General features: G+C 41.0%; 1 protein-coding gene across 2 annotated transcripts in view; it reads left to right on the top strand.

The window, feature by feature from the left end:
- The first annotated feature begins 16,536 nt into the window (after positions 1-16,536).
- The window catches only part of TOP2B (DNA topoisomerase II beta), a 60,655-nt gene continuing 55,563 nt past the window's right edge, over positions 16,537-21,628 (top strand). The window contains exon 1 of one of the 2 annotated variants that reach the window (XM_069007309.1): positions 16,537-16,914. In XM_069007309.1, the coding sequence (XP_068863410.1) occupies positions 16,855-16,914 (60 nt within the window). In that variant the 5' untranslated portion in view covers positions 16,537-16,854. The remainder of the gene's footprint in view (positions 16,915-21,628) is intronic. The other variant, XM_069007310.1, reaches the window with a different exon arrangement.

The following is a 21,628-nucleotide window of genomic DNA, read 5'->3' as shown; positions in this document are numbered from 1 at the left end:
TCTAAGCAAATATAAAACTATTCAGATTTTATTAGAAAACTGCATATGCACAGTGAACACAGGCAACTTAAAAAATAGTAGATTATGGCAGCTCAGGAGTTTCAGAACAATGTGTTATGGATTATATACTTCAAAATGTAAATGGACAGTTTATGAGGAGGATTACAAGAGTCTCCCCCCCGTAATACAGAACAGCACAGTGATAGGGTACTGTATGGAAGGACGTTTATCAATGCTTGACTAATGCACAGTGAATTTGCCCATCTCCGTTTAAAACTACGTATGTATTTGGTTTCAGCTAAATGCTTTTTCTGAGATTTTGAGTGGGAACCCAAAAGAAAAGTATTTTAGGCTAGTATGTATACTACATTGGAAGAAAAAAGGAAAGGAAGACAACTCAGGTGCCACTAATGAACAAAATTTTTTCCACTTAATATTTTGATAGCAGAAAAAGTTACTGCTTTAAGACAGAAATTGTTTTTGCAGTGTATTACTTAGAGGACCTTGAAGAATTGCTGAATTCCTAAATGCATCTGATAATTTGAAATCAGAAGGCAAAATAAATTCAAAAGTGGTAAGATAATCTTCTCATAATTTTGGTCAGAATCTCTGGGGGAAGAGTAATAGCTTCAGATAACTTAAAACTGTAAAGTAATTGAAGTCCATTTTTAAAATGTTTGAATGAATTAAAAAGATGGAAAAATGCCTTGCCAGTCTTAATTAATCAAGAAGTACTTCTGTATTTATAATATCACGTGCAATGAATAGAAGTGCTTATTTTAGGAAAGAATTAATAAGTAAAACAGGCTGAATAGAGCTAACACGAAAAATTTAAATGGAACTCCTTCGGTTGTCTTTTGGAGTACCCTCTAAACAGTGAGCACTTTGAATCTTGTCATACATAAGCTGTTTTAAAGGCACTAATTTTCTTTGTAGGTCTCCATTTCAGCCCAACTCTTAATACTTCTAATTTTTTTTTTTTTAAGACAGAGGTAATTGCTCATCCACAGTTGTTTAATGTTAGCTTACAGTATCCTGAATTTGCAATATTGTATGGTGGAAAGACCTGTGCTGCAATCTGCTCTAAAAGTATGGTTTTTAAGTTATGCTGGCAGTGGTACAATACTAGATGAGTGATAGATGTTGATCAGGGCACATGTAGATAGAAGTCAGTGCTTGCTCAATTTTTTTAGAAGTTTGAGGAGGTGGAGATTAAATGGGGAAATTAAAAATACTGTTGCCTAGAAATGTATGGCTTAATACAGGTAAAATGAGCAATGTTTTCTAGAATCCAGCTTAGTCTAGTACATTTTAAAGAATGACTGGCTGTCCACTGTGCCACGTGTGGGTGCCTTCAATGGTTGCACTGAGGTGTAACAGTGAAATCTTTTCCATTGAAGTTTACAGAAATGCTTTACTACCCAGTTGATGCTTGCAAACTAATTTTGGGGTGCATAGCTTCCCACAGAACTATGTGGGAGCCTGTGCACAGAATTCCTCCTTTCAAACAAGTACTTCTTGTACTGTTGTCTGTCTAGCGTTGATCATCCAGCTGTTGATTTCTTCATATCCTGTTTTGATGCTTAATGCTTAGCAATTTCCTACACCCCAGGAAGTTGCTGGAAAGATGTATCCTTAAAATATATGAAGGAAGCCCCTTCTGGGGTGTAGAAAGAAAGCACAGGTACAAAGCACAGGTATGCAGGAATCAAGCAAACTTCGGTGTAAATTATATGCTTGCATTGAAAAGTAAGTGGTGAAAATTACCTTGTCTGATCCTGTATGAAAATCTGCCTCCTTAACTCATCTGTTACCCTTGGAAGATTTTTCACATATAGTGGCTTGGATGTAAGATGTAAACCCTATTATGTGCAACATCAGGAAATGTAGAACGCTAAAAATAAAAGTGTGTTTGTCTCCATAGTGCGGTGGAATGAAAACAGATGGTAGGCAGCACATATGGCTGCCAGAAGCTGGGAACACCCATTTGCAGAGTTCTTGCAGTTCAAAACAAAACAAGCCAAAACAAAGGAACTCCAAAAGGGGCAGAGATTGTTCCAGGCAGATATCAGGTTATCTGTCCTCCATGCCCACACTCCTCATTTCTTTACCTTTGGTTGCTCTAGCTAGAAATGGAAGTATACTACTAGTTAAGAATTTAATGGACCTCCTTAGTATTTGTCAAAACTTTGCATTTCTTAAGTTTAGGCATTATTTAAAATAAATCCCTAATTTCCGTTGTAGGTTCAAACCTCTGGGTTTGGACAAAATTTCAAGTTTTGCCAGTGTTTTCCAAACAATTCAACAACATAAAAGATGTGTGAGTGTTGAAGGGACTTCTATATCTCGGCTTCATCTCATATGGGTGGAGAAGGAAATTGCAGACAGGTGCCTTCCTTAAGCACAGTTGCTGGAATAGACCTAGGTCTTTTCTATACTTTGAATATTTTGGGGGAATTTATTCAACGTTATTGGCAGTATTTCAGCTTACCTGGTGCTGGTTCTGAAGGCTCTTTTACGAGGTACTATTGTTGCAAGCAATGCTTTATGCCTTGTACCTTACGGCCTCTCTAAACAGTTATCAGTGATATGATGTGTATTATGTGTACCTATATGATCGCTGGTCGTATAGTTGTAAACATGAGCAGAAGGGAAGAGTAATAGCTCTAATACCTGGGACAATTTGGGTTTTTTACGCTAGTCTTGGATATTTAATCCAAGCAGAAGGATAGTAGAGTTAAAGAAAAAAAGTCTAGTTGATAGAAAAAAAATCCTTCTTTAGTAAAAGTCCTTTATTTCAGGAGTAGAATTTTGAGACCTTGCATCCTATATTATGGCACTTGGGAATGACCAAGTAACAAGCCAAGGTCATATATGTATTTTAGGTTTACAGGTATTATGAAATGTGTAAGGGCTTAAATGTGACTGTGAACAAGAGAACAGTGATTTTCTCTGTTGTTAAGATTTTTGTTCTTATTCTTGGGCTTGGGGGCTTTTTTTATGGTAAGCTTTGTAATTAGGCTTTAGCTTTGTTTATGATTAGCCTGCTTCAGTTTCTGCAGCTTTATTTTTTTCTCATCTAACTTAAAATATATTTTAATTTGCTTTTATTTATGTACATGATTGCAGCTGTAGTGTAAATAAGTTTGTTTCTTTATTTGGTAAAAGGAGATAAAAGGGATAGATTAAAAATACTCAAACTCAGCAGAAAAAAACCCAATAGTAATTAAAATTGATGATACCCAGAAACCATCAAAATTACCAGGACTAAATAAAATTTTATGGTGAAAGAAAATGAAATGGACTACATAAACTGGCAAAAGTAGCTTCCAATGACTGACCCTGTTTTTGAGACATTTTGCAGTATGTTCCTTTATATACTATATACTGAAAGTTCTCAGTAACAAGAAAATTGCTGCGGTGAGTGAACAGGTTTTTTTTTAAATCCCTCTAATATTTAAGGAATATCTGGGTTTAAGTATTTTTTTATTTTTACTTGTTTAAGCTATAGATATAATTTTAAAATTAAGAACGGGGTCCTACTGCTTGTTATAGATAATTTCTTCCTTTGTTCCAGTGAATAATCTGGATCTTTGATTGTTGAAAAAGTGTGTTTAGTGACATATTGTATCCAAGAGCTTTAGGTCCACATTATCTGTTAAGGATGTGAGATTTCAGTGTGGGATTGAGCACCTGCTTAGACTTGAAGGACTGAGTCTCCTGTTAGAAGTCTTACAAACTGGGGGAAAAGATGATTTATCTATGCATTTTGATTGTGATGTTTCAGTGTATGTTCTGTTAACTTGATCCTTTTATTCCATAATGCTACGTGTTACTTCATATGCTTGGAACTTCAGTAACATAATGTATTATCCTTGAAGTCCAAGGGGAACGTATTTTCCCCACTGAAAATCATCAACTAGCAGCTTATCTCTGTCACAGTCAAGAGGAAATGCTGGACTAACTTTAGATAAGCAGTTCAGATAACGATACACAGACTGCCTTGTGAAACAGTCATAAGGAAACCGGCTGACGTAAGCAAGTGAAGACATCCAAGAGCTCTGTTTAAGCAAACTTGTGCTGAAGTAGGTGGAACAGTTGGTCACAGCCTCTTAGAGCCAATGGAAACAGCAGCGAAGTACAGAATGGAAGGAGAGAGCCTCACTTCTCGCCTCTGCGTTATTACCACTGTGATGGGAAGGATGGAAGGTAATGGAATATGTGTGTGTCCATGACTGCGTTATATCAGAAGTCAAAATAACATAGTTAAGCTGCACCAGCTTTTATTTCTAGCCAAAGTGCCAGGGCAATGTATGGTGTATTAAAAAGCAAAGTTCACTACTGGCAAAAAAGATGTAACACTTTATTGGCCAAAAGGGAAGTGCCTGGTTTTGGGCTGCATTAAGAATTGTGGAGCTCCTTCTGGTTTGGTTTAGTATGAAGCATGCCCAAAACTGGTTTTGATTTGTGTTTTCTTTTGTTAGGTAGCATAGGTTGGAGTTTCTGCCTGAGTGTGCTAACTGATTTCCATGATGTTGGCAATAATGGTTTAAAAAAGAATAGTCCCCCCCCTTCAAAAACTAAAAAGATTCAAAATAAAAAATAAAAACACCACCACTGAGGATGTAGGAGCACAAACAGGAAGTGTTAGAGGCTGGAGTTTAATTTTAACACTTGAGGATGGAAAAAAGTTAAGATCAATGCTGATTAATGAGTGTCAAATTTACGTAATTTGGGGGTTGTTTAGAAAAGCTAATTGTTTCATTATTTTTTTTAACCAAATATTTTTTGAAAGGAATTTTTATCATCATGGAGCCCTTCAAAAGGAAACACCACCTTAGAAAGTGCTTGCTCAAGTGTCAGTACTATACATGATCTGCCTTTATAAGTCATCTCAGCCCCTGACAACATTATTGATTGTATCAATTCTTCCTCTTCACTTCAAAGTCTGTCTTTGATAATGATATTTTTTAAATATAAATCCATTTGATTTTTTTTGAGTAAGGGTGAAACCCCAGAGTTCGTATTCAGTGCAACAGAATTTGCAATTTTTCTTGACTATGCACTGTAACTATATATTCTGCAACTTCATTTTATAGTTTTGTTTCACATCTTAAGGCTTGCCAGTAATTCATATTTGTACACCAGCTTATCGATGAAAAAAAATTAATGAGTGACATAGAGATATGAAGAAATGCGCATTCAACTAAACAGCATATGAATAACTTTCTGAAGATACAGGGAGACTTACATGCATTTCTGGCCCACAGAAACAAAATCTGTGATACGAAACAGACTACCTTTTCTACTTTTGATTTCACTTACTTCACATACGGGACTGATTACCAGTCATGTGAGGAAATTCAATCTTTTGTAAATATTCAGTGAAAAATACAAGGTCCATCTGTGAATAGAGTGGCTGAAAGGTTCTGGATGTAGAAAAAAATGAAAAGAAATAATACAATTAATTTCTAAAGAAAGTGAGATTTACTGGCATGTGATAACCATTTCAGTGGAAATCAACTAGAGCCTATTCTACTCCAAGGATTGAATATTAAATCCATAACTGGGGAATATTTTATTGAAAAAGTTGTATGGAAGGGGCACTCCAATCATGTAGTGTTACTTGTGGTTGGAGCAGGAGTAACCACGAGAAGAACTGGTCAGTGGATTTTGTGTTTACCACATTAGAATGAGAAAACCAGGACTAGCATTACATGTTAGCATTATGTAATTAGTAGTGAGATGGAGGGATTCTACAATGAAGCATAAGCAGATGCTTTGTCCATCTTTTGGAGGATGCCTTTGTTTAATGTGTGATACCAGTTGTCTCCTGGGGTAACCCTCACTGTTGTCTTCACTCTTAAAAGCCCTTCCACATTCCCTTTTTCTAAACTAGTGGTTTTCATCCTTTGAAGCAATGTCTGTGGTGGCAATCAAGGCAGCTTTCCAGTGACTCACAGGTAGGATCTGGGGGCTTCTGCACCATCCCTGGATTCTGTCGTTTTCTCACTTCCCAGCTGTATCACAGGGTGGTACCCCAACCCCATACAGCCTCCATGCATTCTCTAGTTTATGACAGCTGCTATTCCCTCTCTGATGGGCAGTGAGAGAAGCAAGCTGACAGTATGGATGACAGTAGCACGGTCTGCTGAGGGAATTCCTTGAATGTGGTCCTCTGAATTTACCAGAGTCTTCATTGTTGGGAGACTTTGTTCACCTCTTTTATCATTTTAGTCCCTACCTGCTTTTTGTGTTGTGTCATTGTGTCCCCCGACTCCCCATGACATATTCACGGGACAACTGAATCCTCAGTCCCTGTCATTCCAGTAATGTGTCCCTCACTGGTATCCTCCTATGTCCCCAGTATCATTCCTGTTCCCAGCAAGTCCGCTGGCCACCAAGAATAGCCTGCTGCAGGCCTGGTAACATAGGCCTTTCCTCACATCATTTTGAGACCCACTGTCTTCCAGGAGCCTGAGGGGTGACGGAGGTGGTGTAGGGCCTGCAAAGCAGGGGAAAGTGAAGCAGCAGCCATTTTAAGGGAAGGATTTTAGGACCAACATTAGAACCTAGTGGTTTTGTTATAGTGTGTGGTGTATAGTGTATGTGTATGGTTATGCTTATAGTTCAAAAGGGCAATGAGGCTCCTGACCAAATGAGCAGATTTTACTTCTTGGTAAAATTTTTCTCCATATCTCATAGAAACACTACAGAAGGACAACTTCAGAAATTGCCATGGAAATTCAAAGAACTGAATGAATGACCACACATTAAGTTTGCATGCTGTGCTGCAGGTATCTGTTGGAAGGCTAGAATGCTGTGATATTTTCAATTTAACTCCAGAGAATAACCCAAACAAATGCTGAATTGAGAACAATATTTCATGCCTTTTTGAAAGATTAACTATTGCTTTTTATAAATATGCAAAGACCTGTAGGAGTAGAAATGCAAAGCACGGCATTCACCCCATTAACATGCTAATTCATTTAGAGGGAATTGAAAAAGTAGTTTCACTTATTTTATTTGCATGTTCCTGCTAGTCTGTTACAGAACCTGTTAAGCCACCATGCCTGTGGCACTGTTAACAACCCTGGAGGGAGCACCAGCCTTACAGATCGTGGGATGTCCCACCATGGACAGCATGGGAGTAGCTAGGTCAAGAGTGGGATGACAGGCACTGCAATCTTCCTGTTTGTAAAACACAGATAAGTGATCATAAATTAGCAGGGCAGATTTAAGCATTAAATGGGAGCTGGAGGGAGGCGTGGGAGCGCTGTGTTCTGCGTGTACGCTCCACTGGGAGTATGTCTTGTTATACTGGGAAGCTTTGGAGTGCTGTGTGCTGTGCCTGGCTAAGGAGATGTTTGGCTTTGTGGCTAAAAGCAGTCATGCTGGTTTTGTGAAGCAACTCAGAGCTGAAGCATGTGCAGTGGGCTATGTTTGAGTGCTGCAGCTTGTGCTATGTTCCCATGGGTTGGTAAATGTGCCTGCCTATATGGCCTGTAACTGTGCTCTGCCTTTACTGTAGTTAGAGAGCTGGTGTGGTTCTGGCTTTGCTGTACTTCAACAACAGCTGTCAGGAAAGAAGGCATTGTTTGCTCTGAATTCAATTCTGCACAGCAACTCAAAATTAGTACCTTTAATTATTTGGGAGAATGGATTGTTTGATTAGAAATCTGAGGAAAGCTTTATGATTTGAGAATTAAATGTTGCAAAGAACCACATGTATGCAATTGATCTCTTAAACTTTAGCTCTTCTGTGACTTCAAGTAATTTCATTGTGTTTTCAGCCTTTATGCCAGTGTGCTCTTTCATCATCATTACTCATGTCCCAGAGAACTGAGTCCAACATATTTTGGGAGAAATGATAGAAAATAATGAGCAATTTAAAAAAACTAGGTTAGCAAACCAGCGGAATTCTCATGCATGAGAACTAAGAAGTGACTTTTCTATAAACTAACTGTAAGATGTAAAGTAAAAAAGGAGCTTCCATGCTTCCTATCATGAGTCACAAGAGAAATGAACTCTGCAGAAAAATGTCATGTTTCAGTAGTATGTCCAACATGTCTCAAAGGGTGCAGGAACATAAAAGAATCTGTAATAATATCTCTGTGTTGTCCCAAAGAACTAATGTTAGTACTGGTTCCAAAGTAAATGGAATTCTGACATGGTTAGTGTCAAATAGTTTCAAAAACTGCTAGAAAATATATTGATACATAAACTGCATTTTCTAATTTAAGACACATCAGAGGAAGGAAAGCATTGAATGGGACAGAAATGGATACTATGTTGCAATTTCTGGATAATGTGTATTGTCTTTTCATGAAAACCTGACAAATTCATCTCACTTATTACCTGGAAATAGAAGAATGTGAGTAGCAGTAAAAGCCAAGGTAAAAGGAACCACATTACTTTCAGATAAATTTCAAGAGCTTCAGAGCTTCCCACTCTTCAAAGGCTTTCTGCTATAAAAGCTTTCAGCAGAAGAGCATATGTGGAATAACAAAGCTCAGTAAAAACCAACTAAATGAAAAGGAAGGTGAGTTGTTATTACAGTTCTATAGCATGATGGTAAAAACTTTGGCATGAGCTTGCTATGAGGCACAGTACAGGAAATATATTCTCTCTAGCTGTTATCTAGGAACACAGGGTATCACTAAGTTGTTCCTTGCATAATTAGTTTTAAAAAAATGAGTGTGATTATAGTATAACAGTTAACAGATTTGTTGCAAAAATAGATATGCTGCCTTTTTTCACACTTAGGTCCGTCAGTAAGATAAAACATACAGTACCTTTTCTTTGCTTCATAGTTTGCAAGAAATGAAGGAATAATGTAAAAGAACTGCATTGATTAAAAACATTTTCCTTTACTGTTCTGCAAGTTAAATCCACCATAGATTTCAAAAAGAAATGTATAAAATAATGAGGACTACAGCGTCCATATTGTTTAGGTTAAAAAAACCCACAGGTATATGTATATCAAAGCAAGTTACTTTTAACACATTCTGTAGATGAAAAACGTTTTTCTAAACATTAAAGTGAATTCACAAATTACTAAAGCACATATATTCAAAGTCATTCAAAAGACTGTTTTCCTTCCTCACAGGTGACAGCCAAGAATCTTAAATCAAAGAAAGAAATGCTGTGGTCAGGATGCAGCTTTCTGAGGGGCTTAGAAATGGAAAGATGCTTTTGGAAACCATGCTGTACTGAAGATCTAAACTGAGATTCCCAGACTCTAATAAAAGTCTGGCATAGCAAAGTGCTGGCTAAATGATGCCTAAGCAGTCAAACATATTGTCCTGGCCAGTACTGAAAGCTGTTGCTACTGCAACTTCTGCTGCCTCTACCAGCAGTGGCTACACAGTGAGCAAGAGGCATATAAGAACCACTGATCTGGGTGATTTTGCTTCAGCTGAAAACTGAGGTAATGTGTTCTTATACTTCTCTAAGAAAAACAGGAGTGTACTAAGGAGCATGAAGAATTTGCAGAGCTGGTTGGAGCAATGTAAGGTATGCAGTGGAAAGAGAATATAAGCAGTGTTAGTGGGGTAAAAATAGAACAGGAGACCATAACCTAAACATAAAATTATGTTTAATGTGTTGCATTTGGTACTTTATTTACCCATTCTCCTAATAAATACAGCAAGACTAAAATGCTAAGCAGAAACACCACTATTGAAACAAATAATGGAGGACAGCTGCATGGTATCTGGGAGAGAAACACTCAGACCCAGAAATATCAACTAAAACAAAGGGATAACAAAAGATTTTTTATGAATTTCTGATCATCTTTGCTTAATAATAATACCTAAGGAAAATAGAAAAGTGCATGAAGCAGCTAGCAGTGACCATTTTAAAATGCTGCTTGCCCAGTCACCCAAGCTGTTGAATTACATAACTCCTATTGAAATAAATAGGACCTGCTGCTGCCAAGCTTTGTTACAAATGAGGCCACCTGAGAAACTGTTGAATAGCTGACCTATAACAAGTAATTTTTAGGGAGTTGTAAATTCAGATAATGCTTATGGTTAAGTGGGTGGCTGGGTCTTGTGTACATTTTACCTGTTTAGCTATACCCTTTATTTTTTTTTTAGTTCAAGTATACATCTTATTTTTGTAATTACTTTCTCAAAGACTTCTGAAAAATTAATTCTCAAAAGCCTTAGAGTAGTCTGCTGACATAAGTAAGCTGAAACAATGCATTTAAGCAAAGAGAATTATTAGTAAACAGGTTACTGGAAAGAATAACAACTTTAGTCAGCTAGAAAAGAATATTCACAAAACAGTATTTCTGTGTAAACTTCCTTTTCTAAACTGCTTTGTAATTGTCAGAAGAACACGCTAAGCATATTCCCTGTGCTGTGGGCTATAAAAGAGTAATTCAAATTTTAGGCCATCTAGTACCAAATCAAAAACATCATGATCTAGTAATTCAAAGCACTAAGGCAGTGTAAACTCAAGCTGCCAGTATAAATTTGCTCTAAGGGTTTCTTCATTAATTTGTTGGATAGGTAACTGCAAACTCTGACTGTCTGTGGTTCTGCTATTCCGTGCCTGACTAGACCCTTCATAGTTATCCCAGACTTTTCTTTTTGTTAGTTACTTCTTGTCTTCCCCACTTTCTGTGCTCAGGTGTATTTTTAGCTGATGTCCTCATGTGTGCCTACCCTATCCCTCTTTCAGATGGATGTTCACAGATCATTCACCCAACTCTTTTGTTGCTCTTTGCCTCAGATATTAATTTGTTCAAGTATTCCAAAACTTGTGGCCTCCTTCTCTTTTTGCCTTTGACCTCAGCATAAACCATGTGGGTGTACTGGGCACACTTTAATGACACGCTCTGCCTCGGTGGAGGCTCAGCCATCTGCCTCTATTGTGTCTTTCCTGAGACTTTTCTCTTGGGTTACCACAAGAACCACACAATTCCCTTCTGAGAAAGGGAATGCAAATGCATATCCTGATCTAGTCATCATTGATTCCAGTCAAAACTGGCGGTACAGTGAAGCTGTGCAGAAAAGCTTGCCCTTTCTATTTCCTCCTCATAACTACTAATCATAAATCAAAACATAATGTGTCTGAGGTGATTGAATTTTAGCTCAAGAGAGCAAAGTACCATCTCTTCAGACATTTTGCAGAATAGTGGGCTTCTCTGCTGTCTACATCAGTCATCACTTTTCCCCACAGATTCAACATACCCACACATGCCTTGTATAGAAACAACTCCTTCACCTTCCTGTCATTCCAGGAATGAGTAGACATGACCTTTTGGTACTAGGAAGCAGTCTTGATACTCGGAATCTATCATGGATTTCTGTCTGGAAGACTGCAGAAACACATTGGTAATAGGGACTTTCAATGAGCAAGGAGAGTCTTGCTGGGTAAAAACAAATTGCTGCCCACATTTGCTTGCCCAAACAGTCTTGAGTGAACTACTAGGAACAAAACTTCATGTTTTAGTCAAAAAGAAAATCCAAATTCTTTGGAAAGAGAAAGCTCCTTTTCAGAGGGGCTGGGGTAGAAGGACAGTAAGAAAGAGATATGTGGCTAACATCAGAAAAGCTACTCTAGGAAAGCCTAGCATGCTTTGTAGTATTCATCCCCTTGAGCTCAGGGGAGTGCCTTTCTGAATGGCACGGCATGCCCAAACCTTGCTGGCTGGTTGCATTCTCCACGCTGATTAACAATGCCACAATGCAGTTGGTGATTCCCAGCTGCCAAATCACAGCAATCTGCCTCTCAGCTCAGTATAACTGCTGAGATGGCCACTGCTATCTCATGTATGTTCAGCACAGACCTCAAAATACATCACTTTCTCCATTCTGTGTTTTTTTCCATTGTCTTTGTCCCTTCAGGTGTTTGCAGCTTTTCCAACTGCCACAAACTCTTCTAAAAGACTCAGATGTTAATAGCATGGATACTAATTCTATTAATGTTGAGAATTCCTCCCAGTATGCCCAGCTCAGCCTCCTCTGCTTCATCTCTGCATGCAACTTCTCTTGCTGTATGTGGTCACTGCACAAAGGAGCTTTCTCCTATACAAGGAATTTCAGTACAAATATTTTTAATTTCTATGACCAGGATCTGCCTTAGCAATAACTTTGTTTATGCTGTTCAGTGAAAATGTGTCACAGTTTAAGACTGAGCTGACAGTAAGGAGACTGGGTGGGCTTGGATACTAAAGCACTTCTCGTCACAGATAAATATTTAAAGTTTACAAGTGACACAACTTCCCTGTTCTGTGTGAGACCAAGCAGTTCAGGCTAGGGGCCAAGCAAGTCAGTGTGGTGGTCTCTAACACAACCTGCCTCTTCTGCAGCAGGGAGATGGTGTGATCCAGGAAGAAGTCAGGTGGGTCAGTGCAGCAGTCCCAGCTATGAGATGGGCAGCCCAGGACAGAGTCCAGGGGTCCCTGTAGCTAACTGTGAGGACTCTGCTGGACCTCTTCCCCAGCAACAACCTGGCAGTGGCATTCACAGCTTGCCCCACTTGGGTTTGCCACACCTCTGGCAACAGCACAGCACTTAACAGGTTAGTCACTGGGGAGGAATTGGAGGGTAAACAGGGTTTAAGCTGTCCAAACCCTCTGTCAAACTGTCACAAAGTGGTATGTTGTTCCTGGAGGATTAAGATGGAAATGATCTGGTGTTTTTCAAGAGACTGGTTGTGGAACAGTCTGGCCCCAGGAATAGCTAATGACAAACGTGCCATGGATAAATCAGGCATGTAAGTCCAGGGCACGGTTCAGCTAAGAGTGTCACACCCACAGAAAACCACTAGTGTGGCCTCTTGCTAATTTAACGAAGGTGTTTGAGCTACAACTGTGTAAGTACACATGACCTGGCTAGATTTATATTGTTAGGTGATCCAGCCATGGATAGACTTTTCTTCAATACTTTGGAACCGTGGCCTGAAACTCATTCACAAGCAATGGAGTACAAGTATGTTGGTCACTCTCATATTGTACTGCCACAATCCTACTCAATAATTTGATCAATTATTTCAAAATTATGTTAATTAATTATAATGAAATTTAAAAATGCAGTAGAATATGGAAATTACTTTATTGCAAGTGTAAATATTTAATATTAAAATATGCAATGTTTGTTTATACCTTATTAGAACTACATACAATGTGGAATGTATAATGTAATGGGCATCAACTTAGCTTCATAAATATTTTAGCACAAGATTACACTTTTTCCTTTGTAGTTTACGGAAAAGTGAGAGCTGTGATCGGTCATTTAAATAAGTGGTTATATCCGAGTATGTTCACAGAGTAGATAAATGCACATAGTTTCACAAATATTCATGTTTTAGGCGGAGTCTAGAACAGCTACAGGGAAAAAAAAGGTTTTATTAGATAGCAAGTAAACTAGAAGCAGCAAATAACTTAGAAAAGATGGGAAGTTTGTGCATACCAAGTACAGAAATACTAAGAGATCATACATACAGCTGTCTTACTGCTAAAATGATTGAACACAAAGTAGTATTACCATAAATATTTTGCTTACTAAAAGCAGTAGTGAAACTGGTTTAAGTAGATTATTATTTTGAAGGTCTGTAGGATACTTCTATTTATGTTATGGTCTCCAAATATGAGGACAAGTAAATCTGCAATGAATTGAAATAGGACTTTGCGTGTACTATCTCAAGGGGATTATTAATTTAAAATGTCACACAATAAGTGTGAAGTATTTGACATAAACTGGTAGTGCATAATTTGGGCAGGTTGCATCCAGTAAAGTATTTCCACTCCTATCAAAATGTTATGGCACTTGAATTTGATTCATGCTCAAATCTACTTCTGTTTTAACAGGGATCACTTAAAATGTGATGAGCAATCCCATTTCACTGCATCACCTCTGCAGTCCACAGAAGCAGCTGCTTGTAATCTTGTGAGAACTTTGTCCCACAATCCTACATGACTAGGAATGGAACCACTCAGCCTACATATATAAGTATTAAGGATAAAACCAGCATCAACAATAAGCCAGTAACATGCTGTGCAGCTAGCGTAGTATAGGATGAGAATTAGATAAAAACCAACTTGGACAAAGTTATTTCAAAGACTAAAGAAAATGCTTGGGGGAATGTCAGCATTTCCTCATAAATCTGCTCCGGCGTGACACAGACTGAACATGTCTGACCATGCACGTTCAAAGATCAGTAACTGCCAAGAAGAAACTCCCTCTGTCTCTCTCTAATATATATGGAATTGGCTGCCTTCAAGTGAGATGGCTATCTTCTACTTGGCTCACGTTACAAAAGGCACACTTCCCACACTAAGAACAGCCTATTTACTAAACAGCTGGAGCTAATGAGAACGTGGTACACTAATGTTTGGGACTTGCTCTGTTTCAGACTTACTGTCTGAGTACAGTAATGGTCCTCTACCAGTGCAAAAAGCTTTGAACAGATGCACTCCTTCTGTTTTCCCTGATTCTCACAATATTCATTGCAGCAGTTCACTGTACACGATTCATTTTAATGGATCCTACATATAAATTTGAGAGTTTGAAAAAAAAAAAAAGAAAAATCAACATGGTTCTAATCAGCAAGCCAAAAATTCTGAAGCATACCCCTCCAAGTGTTACCTTCTGGTTCTGCATGAACTGTTCTTTATCTTGCCCAAAGTAGAAGAAAACATAGCCTACAGCTCAGAGGTACATGCAGCTGCAATAAAACTAGGCTGGAACAGATAACTTACTGTCCCTTCTAGGCAGATGCCATTATTTTCCATAATCCCTGTGCAGCACTTAGATATTAGTTTAATAGGTTCCTTAGAAACTGGCAGAGTAAAATTATGCTAAATAAGCAATATTTACTAGAAATTCTTCTGATCCTTCCCTTGAGGTATAATTGAACATTACAACTGACTCCTCAAAAGTGGCTGCTCCATTTCCAATCCCTTTACTCCTTAGCAAAAGCATTTTGCAAAAGGAAAAATCTTTAAATTATTGCTCTTCCTTTCAAATTATTCTCTTTGGATACCAATTTGTTTACTAGCTTAGATGTAGTGCTCCTACTAATCCCTCCTTTTGAGACTTTACATTCATAATAATTCAAGGAGTGGAACAGGCTGGACTAGGTAGGTCCTTTGCATTTCACACAGCAGAATGAAAATTACTAATTGAGAACCTGCATGTGGTGAAGCATTTTTCTAAGCTTATAAAAAAATCTGATTATAATATTTATGGTCATATATATATATACACTTTTGGAAAGTATGTACAGTTTTAGATATTTTTCATGCTCGTACCTAAAATGACATGAATTTGGGGTTTTGTACATATCATTTAGGCCTAGGACAAAGATGCTAAGTTACACCACAGCATTTTTTTTCTAAGGGCAAATATTTTAGAACAGGGTTGTGTGCTGTTGTGTGCTGTGTACAGAACGGGGTGCTGTGCTCTGTGGCCCTGCATGGTGATGCTCAAGTGTATGTTAAAGATCTGTGAGCTGTCCGAGTTAACTCCTCGGGCGCTCCCCTGGGCCCAGAAGAGGGCAGTGGGTTGTAAACACTCCTGCCTGGAGCACCGGGACTGCCACCCTGCTGGTACCGCCGCAGGTCGCAGAGGTGGCGAGGGCAGGGATCAGTTACGGGACTGGCGGAGAGGGGGCAGCTGCCCGCCGTACCCCCGAACACCTGTCCCACCTATCGCATCACCTCCGCCCGCGCATCGCAGCATCATCCACCTGGAACACCAGGAAAACGGGACAGCCGTGCTCTTCCAGTCCCCACACCAATTTCCCTGTGTGGTCACGTGGAAGCGAGGCCTCTGCTTTCCCACCATCTGAGGTGGGCTAAGGCAGCCCGTAGCTGGCCCGGCAGGTGCGCGCTGCTTCGCCCCGATCCCCATCCCGATCCCGATCCAACCGCTCCACCTCCCCTCGCGCCGCCCCTCGCGCGCGCCGTAGCGCCCCCGTGCGGGCCGTTTGCGGCTTGTTGCCACCCACAGTGACGTCACCCGCGCCCTCTCCTTCTGGCTTCTCCGATTGGCCCGCGCCGCGCGCTGCCTTCCCGCCTCCAGCGCGCGATTGGCGCGCCTGCCCGTGATTGGCGGGCACAAGGCGCGGGGGGAGAAGAGGCCCGGGCCGGCTGCGTGGGGAGAAGCGGCCGCGGCGCGGACGCCGAACGGGGCCGGCGCGGTTACTTATTGTCTGTGCGCGGCGCCCCGGCGGCTGCAGCGGTTTGGGGGCCGTGCGGGAGGGGACAGGGAGGAGGCGACGGCGGGGGAGCGACACCGGGCACCGGGACGCAGGGTGGAAAGAGGAGGGGAAGAAGGAGGGGGCCGGGCCAGCTCCGGGTGTGCGTGTGTGCGGGGGGCACGGGGAGGGGGGGGGATCTGCGCGGGAACGCGCGCGCGCGCGCGGGGCGGGAAGGGAGGGAGGGAGGGAGTGAACGAGGGAGGGAGGGGACGAGGGAGGAGGGAGGGAGGGGGAGATTTTTTTATTATTAATCTGTTTTCCGGGCCTTTGTGGCTGCGGGGGGGGGGGACGGCCCGGGGGTGAGGAGGAGGGCGGGAGGCAGCAGCGCTACGGCGGCGATAGCGGTGGCTGTTGTTGCCGCCGCTGCCGCCGCAAGGCGAAGGGACCGGCCCGTCGTCCCTTTAAACTAGCGAGAGCCGCAGGCCCGGCCGGGCCCGCCCGCCCTCTCGCTGCCTCCCCCCCGGCGGAAGGGGCGCTTTGTGCGGGCCCCTCGGCCGCCCTTCCTCGGTGCCGGGGCGCCGGTGAGGGCGGGAGAGGCGCGAAGGGCGGGCGCGGAGCGGCCCCAGGCGCGGTGTCGGTGCCGGCTCTCCCGGCCGCCTCCGAGCGCCCTCGCCTCGGCTGAGGAGAGACGGGCAGAAAATGGCAAAGTCTGGAGGAGGAGGAGGAGGCGGCGGCGGCAGCGGCGGACTGACTTGGGTGGTAAGTTGTGGGGCTGCGTTTTGTTGTTCGTGGGGTTTGCTGCTCGTGTTTTATTATTATTTCTGTTTGCGTCCCTTGCGTGTGTGGAAAGAGCGCGGGTTGGCTTTGAAAGGAGGGAAGAAGCTGAGGGCTGGCGTGGAAAGGGAAGCGCTGTAGAGCCGCCGCTCGGTGGAGGGCTCCGGGGTAGGAGGAGAAAGCCTGGGCTTGGAATTGGTGTTACAGGAGGGGAGCTTTTATCCGTGGGTGGTCTCCTCGGGGTGCTGGGAGCCGTAGGGAAGAGGTCAGTCTGTGAGCAAACAGGTGGGAAGGAGTCTCCCGCCCTGGGAGGAGCGGGTGGATCATCAGGGCTGTCTTGAAGTCGCTGTCCTCTACAGCGAGATGTGGTCTGTTTGTCCCGCCAGAGTTGCAGGTGTTGCGTCTTGTTCCTAGAGCAAAGCCTTTGCGGGCTAGCAGAGGGGCTCTGTGTTGATCCCATTTTCTTTTCTAGCTGTGTGAAAGGACAACACCTGAAGTTCCCAAATTTCAGAGACAGGGAGCAGGAGCTGTGTGCTTGCTCTTCCATCTTGGCATTCAACTTCATCATCTTCCAGAAGTTGTAGCACTAGCAGACCTAAGAAGGGGGTGTTTTACTGCCTTTCGTGGATTGGTTGGAAGTATTAAGATTAGAGAAGGTGCTAGTTATAACTGACTCCAGAACTGGTGAATTCTTTTAAGCCTCCTTATAGTCCTTTAAGAGTTCAAGCCCTGGCTCCCAGTGCAGAGGTGCTCCCCCCGTCTGTAGTAACAGTGGATGCTCTCAGGTTTTGGTGAGACTTGAGAGGAAGGAGGAGCAAAGTTGACCTGAAGGGGTCTGGTTCAGCCAATCAGTAACTGCCCTGCCTTTCTCTTGCTCAACATAGAGGGGTAACTTCTTTAATGTTTAAGCAGAAGACACTATATCTTTATTGATAGGTGGTGAAGTATCTTTAATCAAATACATGTGCTTCACAGAGGTAGGAACTTCTAACAAGTCTTGCTAAAGAGGGTAACAGTAAGCTCATTCTTGTGTCCCTCTACATCTTGGAGCTGTAAAGAAGTACTATTGGAGTGAACAAATTCTGTGTGTTCTGATGGTGGACTATTTCTATGGCTCTAATTACTGCATTTTATGCCGGTAATTCTCTTTAATTTTATGAAGGTGGCAGCATGGAAAGGTATATAAAAAAATGTGCAAGTTTCTGGGTGTACCTCTTGAAATTAGACAGTTTAGACATGGGAACAGCCCTAAGTTGAAAAGCTAAAATTACTTTCATTTCTTTCCACAATACTTTGTGATCTTTATCAACTGTGGTCTTTGGATGGCTCTTCAGAATTAAGATTTTTACCATCTAGGTTTGACCAAGTAATTGAAAGTTTTACAGCTCATACAGAAAACTGCAGAATGAAGTGTGAAAATTACTGAATAGGCATTTTTAATGAAACATGTTCTTAAATGTAATGGGGTTGAAATTATGGTGAGTCAACAGATTCCTATAACTGGAAATGATCAAACTTTTCATTCTCTAAAAGCAGTAAAAGTTAAAAGTGTTTTTGTCAGGTCAGAGTAGTTGTAGGGAAATAATCAGATTTTAGTTAAAATTGTGTTCATTTATTTTTTCAGAAAACAGTGGGACATTCTTTCTTTCTCTCATGTGCATTTTAAATGGGAAGGTAGGATTTCTGAGCCAGCTCCTAAAGCCAGACTTGTTCCATGCCAGCTGTAGAACACTGGCATACAAAAGAGCAGTATTGTTGTAGTACTGAAGTGGATGGGGCCATGGCCAGTGTGCCAGGCTGAAAAATATGTTGGTTTAGATGGTGGTTCATTTGTGGATGATCGTATGCTGTCCTTGAGGGTGAGAGGTACAGAAGTAGGGACAGAATAGTTTCAACTGTCTTGCTTTAATCTGCTTGCCATATATCTGCTGGATATGCAACCACTTGCAGTTTGGTTGTAGGTCGTTTTGAAACCACCTTGATTTCTTTAGACTTCTTGCTAGTGTGTTGAAACCACTAGGATGCTTCTCTGTCTGAGTAATGTAGTCTCTGTAGTTTGTGGTTTCTTAATAAGACCACGAGTTAAACAATTGAAGGGTAACAGAAGAAAGTCTGTCCCTAAAGATGAGGAAACATTTCAGACTTGGTGGGATGTTAATTTACGTTCCAAACTAGCAGATCCTGTGTACATAACCTAGTTGCTCCCATTTTAGTGAAGAGCTGTGTGTGTAACTTCAGCTTTGGGTGTGATTCAAAGAGCACGCTTGTAGGTAGGAAAGAATTCCATGCAGTTGTGAAAAAGGAAAGGTACTTCCTACGATAGAGAATTTACCCTAGAGTGAATTCCATAACAAGACATCACACAAGCATCAGGTGATAACCTACTTTTACCTTTAAAAGCAAAAGGAATTAAATGTTTATGGACGCAAACAGCAAGTCCTCTGCGTTTTCAACTGTAACAGGACTTGAAGAAATATAACTAGTTAGCTGGTAAGCAGGCACAATTACCAGTGTTGGGGACACATGAGAGTATAACAATTGAAAATATTTACTGGGAAAATGATTTAGCATTATTTAACTGAAGATAAACCAAGAAAACCTCTGATTTATAAAATGTACTTTTTTGGTTTTTTTATAGTTTATTTTCTTGGTCTCGTTGATGATTTTCTGAAACCAGCTTGCAGCTCTGTACTCTAGTAGTTGGTAGAAGGTGGAGTTTTGACCAACAGAGTGATATAAATTACTTTTGGTGGGTGATCTCCAAGTGTCACTCACAAAAGTGCTAAGTTGTATTAAGAGTTAGTTATAAAAGCATGGATTTGTAACTAGAGGAGTTTTCATTGGTGGAATGTAATGGCATTTTCTAATGCTAGAAAAACTTACTTTGAACAAAAGAAATAATTCTTCAGCTTCTGTTTTTAGGAACTACAGAACATGAATTGTAATAGTACAGTAATAGCACTTAATCTTTTTTTATAAATATGCCTTTTATAGTGAAGGTAAAACCATTGCAAGTAATGCTCTGAAGTGCATTGGTTCTGATACAATGGTAATGCTCACAAAACTGAGTATTTCAAACAAGCAACGTTTAATCACTTACTTCTGTCAGTGTTTTCAAGAGTTTCTTCTTGACCCTAAGAGCTACATGAAGCTGATAAATGGAAGCTGAGACTACTGATAATAATTTAGAGCTTTGAACACCACTTCCATTTTCCTGTCCTTGGTAAAAGGGACATGTTTCAGCTCTAGGAAATGCTGGCTTAAAGTGAATATGTGCTCAGTGTTCATGCGACTTCTCTTTTTAAATAAATATCATTAATATCTGCTCCTTGGATGGAGCAGAAAGGAAATAAGGTATGTTATTAATAGATGGAAATATTGCATATATTTGGGTTATACTTGTTTGAATAAATACAGTAGATGTATATTGGTGAAAAGAACCAGTCTTGTCTTTCTTTTATTGTTTCATTTGAAATCAAATAGTTTTAACTGTAATAAAGGGATGACTTTCAGTTTCATTTGGCTTTTAATTAAAGAGGATTAAAACAAGTCTTCCTCTTGAAAAATGTCCGATAACTTCTACTGATGTGCCATAATTCACTGGTTATGGTTCCTGCACTGGGTGGTTTCTAACTTTATGGGTAGGTTTTATGCATCTGAAATCTGAACTGGATCTCTCCTGCCCCAGGGATCTGCCCATCACTGTTACACTGAGCTTTGACCATTCGTCTGATTTGGGAGCAGGGGCTTTTGGATGGGTGCAACATAGGAATTCCCTTCTTCTGCCAGTATAATGCGTGGAGGGAGAGTGTTGGGATATGACAGCGTGCCCAAGAGTTGCACTGTGTTACTGCTCTATCACAGGTCCATATTTACAAGGTATCAGGGTATTGTCCTGCCTGAACGACAAACAGTTTGCAGATATGGTTCATTAATATGACCAAATTCTAATCAAATCTTCTGTTTTTAGAAATAAGCATACTGTCCTGGAGGTGAACCAAGGGTAAATAGTCCTTTATCCTTTTTACTGCTGTTTATTACTATGCTATTCATTACAAAGAAAGAGTAAGTGGGTGAAGTTCCTACTCCCGAGTCCTTTAGACCTCTTTAGTTGCCTCTCCAGACCCATGTTAAAGCTCAGAGTTAGCTTTCTGTTCTTTCCATTTCTTTATCTGGATCAGGCCTTCCGTTTCTCCGCTGGCTGAAGCCGGGCTGGGACGCAGTTGTCACATATGTAACACTTGTTACATGCGCTGTTACTTTGTCTTATCTTTCCTCTGCTACGCTGTGGTGTCTACGGAGCAGGCGGGGGGCGGGGGAAAGGTCTTGCGCTATTGCCAAGCCTTGTTGCAGTGCTCTTCTCTTGCTTTAGCTGAGCGTCTGTCTGTCGCTATTATGGTGACCAGAGGACTGGGAGATTTTTTGTCCTGTGTGTTCTTCCCCTCCCTCCCCCTCCTTTTTTCACAGTTATACAATGAAAGGAAGGTCAGACCTGAAATACTTGCCCTAATATATTAATATTTACTTTTACTAAGCAGAATGTGTTTTGTAGGCTTTGAGAATAGGCTATATAGTTTGAGAGTAGGCTATATAGTTATACCCAACAGCTGAGGGAAGCAGCATTCCCTCCTGGTCTTGTTGTATTTCTGATTCTGCTGCCCTTAAGGGAGCAGTGCTGTAAAGAGATGTCATGAGTCTC

The sequence above is a fragment of the Aphelocoma coerulescens genome, chromosome 2 (assembly GCF_041296385.1).
Source record: "Aphelocoma coerulescens isolate FSJ_1873_10779 chromosome 2, UR_Acoe_1.0, whole genome shotgun sequence".
Lineage (NCBI taxonomy): Eukaryota > Metazoa > Chordata > Aves > Passeriformes > Corvidae > Aphelocoma > Aphelocoma coerulescens.
This window is presented reverse-complemented; position numbering and strand designations above follow the sequence as displayed.